A 5760-nucleotide genomic window follows, 5' to 3' on the forward strand; every position below is an offset into this window, starting at 1 on the left:
ACATGTACCTCTGAGGTGTAGTACAGTATAAAGTACAACATGTACCTCTGAGGTGTAGTACAGTATAAAGTACAACATGTACCTCTGAGGTGTAGTACAGTGTAAAGTACTATATGTACCTCTGAGGTGTAGTACTGTGTACTGGTTCATTGGGTACATTCATTAAATACTTATTCATGTTATCAGATATTCATCATATTCATAAATCTTAACTGGTTCTTTAATCATCGCAGTAGTTCTGAGGAAGACAACAAATACACAAATACACACATTTAGTACTTTTATTGAGACCAAAACCATAATCCAATACAAAAACAGAAGGTACTTCATGAAATACAGCTTCCGTCTTTAAAGCAGTAGAAGTACACGTTTACAATGTGAAGTACTGATCATTTCAATCAATATGAATCATGTGATGAACACATGTATTATAATAACAGAGTAGAGTCACTGTGATCTGCTCAACAACTGGTTCATTGCACAGAGAAAGTTTCTGTGTACTCAAAGTACACGAGTACACAGTTCCACATGAAGAACTCCTTCAACAGAAGATGATGCAGCACTGAACTGCTTCTGATGTTCATATTTATGTTCTTTAATGTCACAAAGAGCTCAGGAGGAAACTGATCACGAGCATTATTAGTGTGAGCAGACTTATTAACTCATCTTTGTTAGATTATTAACATTTCACCGCATGTTCTGATGGTTCAGACACCCTCAGACCTACAGAGACACTGAGGAACCGAAACCAGACCTGAACGAGAACCCAAAGCCAGGATACAGAGGTTCAGTGAATGTGGTGTTGAAGGTGTGGAGGTGGATCAGTGTGTCAGAGGAGACTCTGTAGAAGGACAGAGAGCCAGCAGGATAGTCCACATACACTGCTACTCTACCAGAGGAGGAGGAGGAGAAGAAGGAGAAGAAGAAGAAGGAGGAGGAGGAGGAGAAGGAGGAGGTGGGTGTTCTTGTATTATTGTGATAGACAGAGTAACCAACATCAGAGCACCACAGACTCCAGGACTGATCATTCATTCCAAACCTACAGTCTCCACTGCCTCCTCTCCTTCTGATTCCTCTGTAACTCACTGATATATAAACACTTCCTCTCCACTCGACCTCCCAGTAACAGCGACCAGTCAGACCAGTTCTACACAGCAGCTGCTGACAGACATCAAACCTGTCTGGATGATCAGGATATGACTGAACCTCCTCCACACGTGTCACCTTCCTGTTGTTGTCAGACAGTTTGAGGTTTCTGTTCACTGTGTTTGTGTCGAGTGCGAGTTCACAGGAATCTGACGGAGAGAACAAGACACAATACAGCTGCAGTGATTCATCTATCATCTGTTTGATGATGACATCAGAGATGTGAATGAGTGATGTCACAGTTTGAAGATGCTTTGTTTTCATGGATCAATCTAAATAAACACTTACATTTCCTCAGACCTGGTCTCAACCATCGGTCTCCAGCAGGCTCCACCCTGATGGGAGTATGGAGGTCAGACAGCAGCCTCAGTCCTGGACCATTGTAGCTCAGGTCCAGCTCTCTCAGATGGGAGGGGTTGGATCTCAGAGCTGAGTCCAGAGAAACACAGCCTTCCTCTGTGACCAGACAGCCTGACAGCCTGCAAACCACATACAGAAGAACCCTCTGTGAACATGTGGCGGTACGTTCTGGTACATCTTTAGTTCAGATACAAGTTTAGGATCAACCTGGAACATCCTGCTGGAAGGTAATTCTGAGTCTAGAGCAGGGGGGCAATTATTGTTCCCAAGGGGCCGCATGAGGAACAGGGCCTGTTGTGGAGGGCCGGACCAACAGACTGAACTCAGTCCTGCTCAGAGTCCACCAAACACTCTCTGATAAACTCCCCATCAGAGAATGGCTCACTGGTTTTTGCAATTGTGTGTGACGTCACAAAGCTGGTGTTGGTGGCTGCATCCCTGGATGTGTGAAGCTTGGTAAAAAGGCCTTGTTGCTTTAGCAGCTTAGCGAGCAAAGCCTCAGACGTCCGTGTCCGCTCTGCATCACTCAATGTTTCGTATTTCTCCGCGTGTTTCTTCTCGTAATGACGATTCAAATTGTAATCCTTCAACACTGCGACTTGTTCTCCACAAACTAAGCACACGGCTTTACCTTTGACTCCAGTAAAAAACACTTTAAACTTTAAACTTTTTTTTTTATTATTTAGTTAAAGGTCCTTTGACACATTCCTACGCAGGTCTGCAGTTCATCATCTTATGTAAATCTGATTTGAAATAGTCATATAATATAATGGTAATAAAACAGTTGAATGGGTGAATTAATCCTGACCTGAGAGTCTTCAGTTGACAGTGTGGACTCTCCAGTCCAGCAGACAGCAGCTTCACTCCTGAATCCTGCAGGTCGTTGTTACTCAGGTCCAGGTCTCTCAGACTAGAGGACTGGCAGCTGAGGACTGAGGACAGAGCTTCACAGCTTCTCTCTGAGAGGTTGCAGTGTCTCAGACTGAAGGAAATAATGACAACTATGTTAAAATGTTTGCTAAGCAGCTGCATTTTTCAACCCGATTCCTATTTGTTTTCCATGTTATAGTGTCTTGAGTGACTAACGGGGACAACAGTTCCTGAACTTGGTCAAGTATTGAGGGAGAACGCTAAGAAGTAAAACGTTATTCTTACCTTTCTCATTCCGTTTATTAATGTTTCATGTGACTTGTTGCCAAAGTTGGAGAGAGGAGTGCCATTGGACACCGTTTTAGTCAGATTTAGTTGTGTAGGAGTACAGAAAGTGTAGCTGAATATGTCAGTTACTTGTAACAACAATCTGAGCCTGTCTGTGGCAACAACAAGCTCTTTTCGTGGACGTACGTTGACGTTGAGGAGTTGCCCCGAGCGATTACATTGCAGACCGTTTAGCGGCTGCCGTGTGCAGCGTCCTCCCTCAATACTGGACTAACTTGTCCCAATTAGTCACTTAGACACAAGGACAAAGGTCCAAGTTACCCTCTAAAGTTAAGAGAGATGTCCCAAATCATTTGAGACAAAGCGTAACATGATCTGACCTCAGAGTCTTCAGTTGACAGTGTGGACTCTCCAGAACAGCAGACAGCAGCTTCACTCCTGAATCCTGCAGGTCGTTGTTACTCAGGTCCAGGTCTCTCAGACTAGAGGACTGGGAGCTGAGAACTGAGGACAGAGCGTCACAGCTTCTCTCTGAGAGGTTGCAGCTACTCAGTCTGAAGAAGCAACAGAAAACAAGTAATACGTTATCACTCTCTGTTTGATCCACTACCATCAGGATGGAGATACAGGACCATCAAAACCCGGACTAACAGGCTGAGGAACAGCTTCTTCCCCAGAGCGGTTTCCTCCATCACCCCCCACCCCCCACCCCACCCAGCTCACACCGCACAGTGCTGCGGTGAAACAAATATAGTCAATAACACGTCACTTTAACTAAGCACATTTTTCACTTTGAAGCCATTGATGAATGTGCTTTATCTTGTATATATTTATTTAATGTCTTGTCTTAATGTTTTTATACATTTTCCCCCTTAACGGGATAAATATAATATAATAAAATAAAAAAAATAAAAAATAGTCTCTCCTGTTGAAATATAGTCTTCATTGATTATTAAAGCGTACTTACAGAGCTTTGTTGGAGGCTTTGACCACTGGCAGCAGCCTCAGAAGAGCCTCCTCTGAAGCAGAGTATTTCTTCAGGTCAAACACGTCCAGATCCTTTTCTGATGACAGTAAGATGAAGACCAGAGCTGACCACTGAGCAGGAGACAGTTTATCTGTGGAGAGACGTCCTGACCTCAGGTACCGTTGGATCTCCTCCACTAGAGAACCATCATTCAGTTCATTCAGACAGTGGAACAGATTGATGCTTTTCTCTGGAGACACATTCTTATTGATCTTCTTCTTGATGTACTGGACTGTTTCCTGATTGGTCTGTGAGCTACTTCCTGTCTGTGTCAGCAGACCTCGTAGGAGTTTCTGATTGGTCTGCAGAGAAAGACCCAGGAGGAAGCGGAGGAACAAGTCCAGGTGTCCATTTGGACTCTGTAAGGCCTTGTCCACAGCATTCTGGTAGAGACGTGTTAGTTCAGGTTTGTCTCTAGAGGCTTCAGACAACCGAGAGGTTGTTTGTTCTTCTGACAGCAGATTGACTCCAGAGTTGATGAAGGTCAGATGGACATGAAGAGCAGCCAGAAACTCCTGAACACTCAGATGGACGAAGCAGAACACCTTGTCCTGGTACAGTCCTCTCTCCTCTCTAAAGACCTGTGTGAACACTCCTGAGTACACTGAGGCTGCTCTGATGTCGATGCCACACTCTGTCAGGTCGGATTCATAGAAGATCAGGTTCCCTTTCTGCAGCTGATCAAAAGCCAGTTTTCCCAGAGACTCGGTCATCTTCCTGCTCTCTGGACTCCAGTGTGGATCTGTCGCAGCTCCTCCATCATACTTGACCTTCTTCAGTTTGGACTGAACCACCAGGAAGTGGATGTACATCTCAGTCAGGGTTTTGGGCAGCTCTCCTCCCTCTCTGATCTTCAACACATCCTCCAGAACTGTAGCAGTGATCCAGCAGAAGACTGGGATGTGGCACATGATGTGGAGGCTTCGTGAGGTCTTGATGTGGGAGATGATCCTGCTGGCCTGCTCCTCATCTCTGAATCTCTTCCTGAAGTACTCCTCCTTCTGTGGGTCAGTGAACCCTCTGACCTCTGTCACCATGCCAACACACTCAGGAGGGATCTGATTGGCTGCTGCAGGTCGTGTGGTTATCCAGAGGCGAGCAGAGGGAAGCAGTTTCCCCCTGAAGAGGTTTGTCAGCAGCACATCCACTGAGGTGGACTCTGTAACATCAGTCAGGACCTCATTGTTGGTGAAGTCCAGAGGAAGTCGACACTCATCCAGACCGTCAAAGATGAACAGAACCAGGAACTCTTCAAACCTGCAGATTCCTGCTTCTTTGGTTTCACTGAAGAAGTGATGAACAAGTTCCACCAAGCTGAACTGTTTCTCTTTCAGCACATTCAGCTCTCTGAAAGTGAATGGAAATGTGAACTGTATGTCCTGGTGGTCTTTGTCTTCAGCCCAGTCCAGAGTGAACTTCTGTGTTAAGACTGTTTTGCCAATGCCAGCCACTCCCTTTGTCATCACTGCTCTGATTGGTTCCTCTCCTCCAGGTGAGGCTTTAAAGAGGTCTTCTTGTCTGATGGTTGTTTCTGGTCTGTGTGGTTTCCTGGATGCTGTTTCAATCTGTCTGACCTCATGTTCATCATTGACCTCTGCAGTCCCTCCCTCTGTGATGTAGAGCTCTGTGTAGATCTGATTCAGGAGGGTTGGGTTTCCTGCTTTAGCAATCCCCTCAAACACACACTGGAACTTCTTCTTCAGGTGAGATTTGAGTTCAGGCTGACAAACTGCAGCAAGAAGTCCTGAATGAACACACAACAAAGAAGATCAATGAGTCAAAGAATAGATTTCAACATGTCATTTCCTCAAAGAATGAGTCTATGAATATATGTTGGTCCATCTCTTGAGACATCAGTAAACGTCACATTTATCCAGCATGTTAAATCTTTAGAGAAATCCTCTTACTGCTCTGCAGACAGTCAGCCAGCTCCTCCTGCTTCATTCTCCTCAGGAAGTGCAGTGTGATCTTCTCAAATGCCTCTCTGCTGCTCCTCCTCTGCTCTTCATCCTCACCGTCCAGCACCTCCTCATCCTCCCTCTGACTCTCTAAGCATTCTGGGTAATCTG

The 5760-nt window shown here is 45.2% G+C and overlaps 1 protein-coding gene across 1 annotated transcript; it reads right to left on the reverse strand.

Annotated features, from left to right (window-relative positions):
* Nucleotides 1-190: 190 nt before the first annotated feature.
* LOC116378920 (NACHT, LRR and PYD domains-containing protein 3-like) lies at nucleotides 191-5755 on the reverse strand (the record flags this gene model as incomplete). Its single annotated transcript, XM_031840826.1, has 6 exons — nucleotides 191-1295; nucleotides 1435-1625; nucleotides 2315-2488; nucleotides 3045-3218; nucleotides 3632-5435; nucleotides 5599-5755. Coding segments are annotated over 6 exons (3072 nt in total), but the record flags the coding sequence as incomplete, so codon positions are not given.
* Nucleotides 5756-5760: the final 5 nt, after the last annotated feature.

The sequence above is a fragment of the Anarrhichthys ocellatus genome, unplaced genomic scaffold, assembly GCF_004355925.1.
Source record: "Anarrhichthys ocellatus isolate YVR2014 unplaced genomic scaffold, GSC_Weel_1.0 scaffold3396, whole genome shotgun sequence".
Classification (NCBI taxonomy): domain Eukaryota; kingdom Metazoa; phylum Chordata; class Actinopteri; order Perciformes; family Anarhichadidae; genus Anarrhichthys; species Anarrhichthys ocellatus.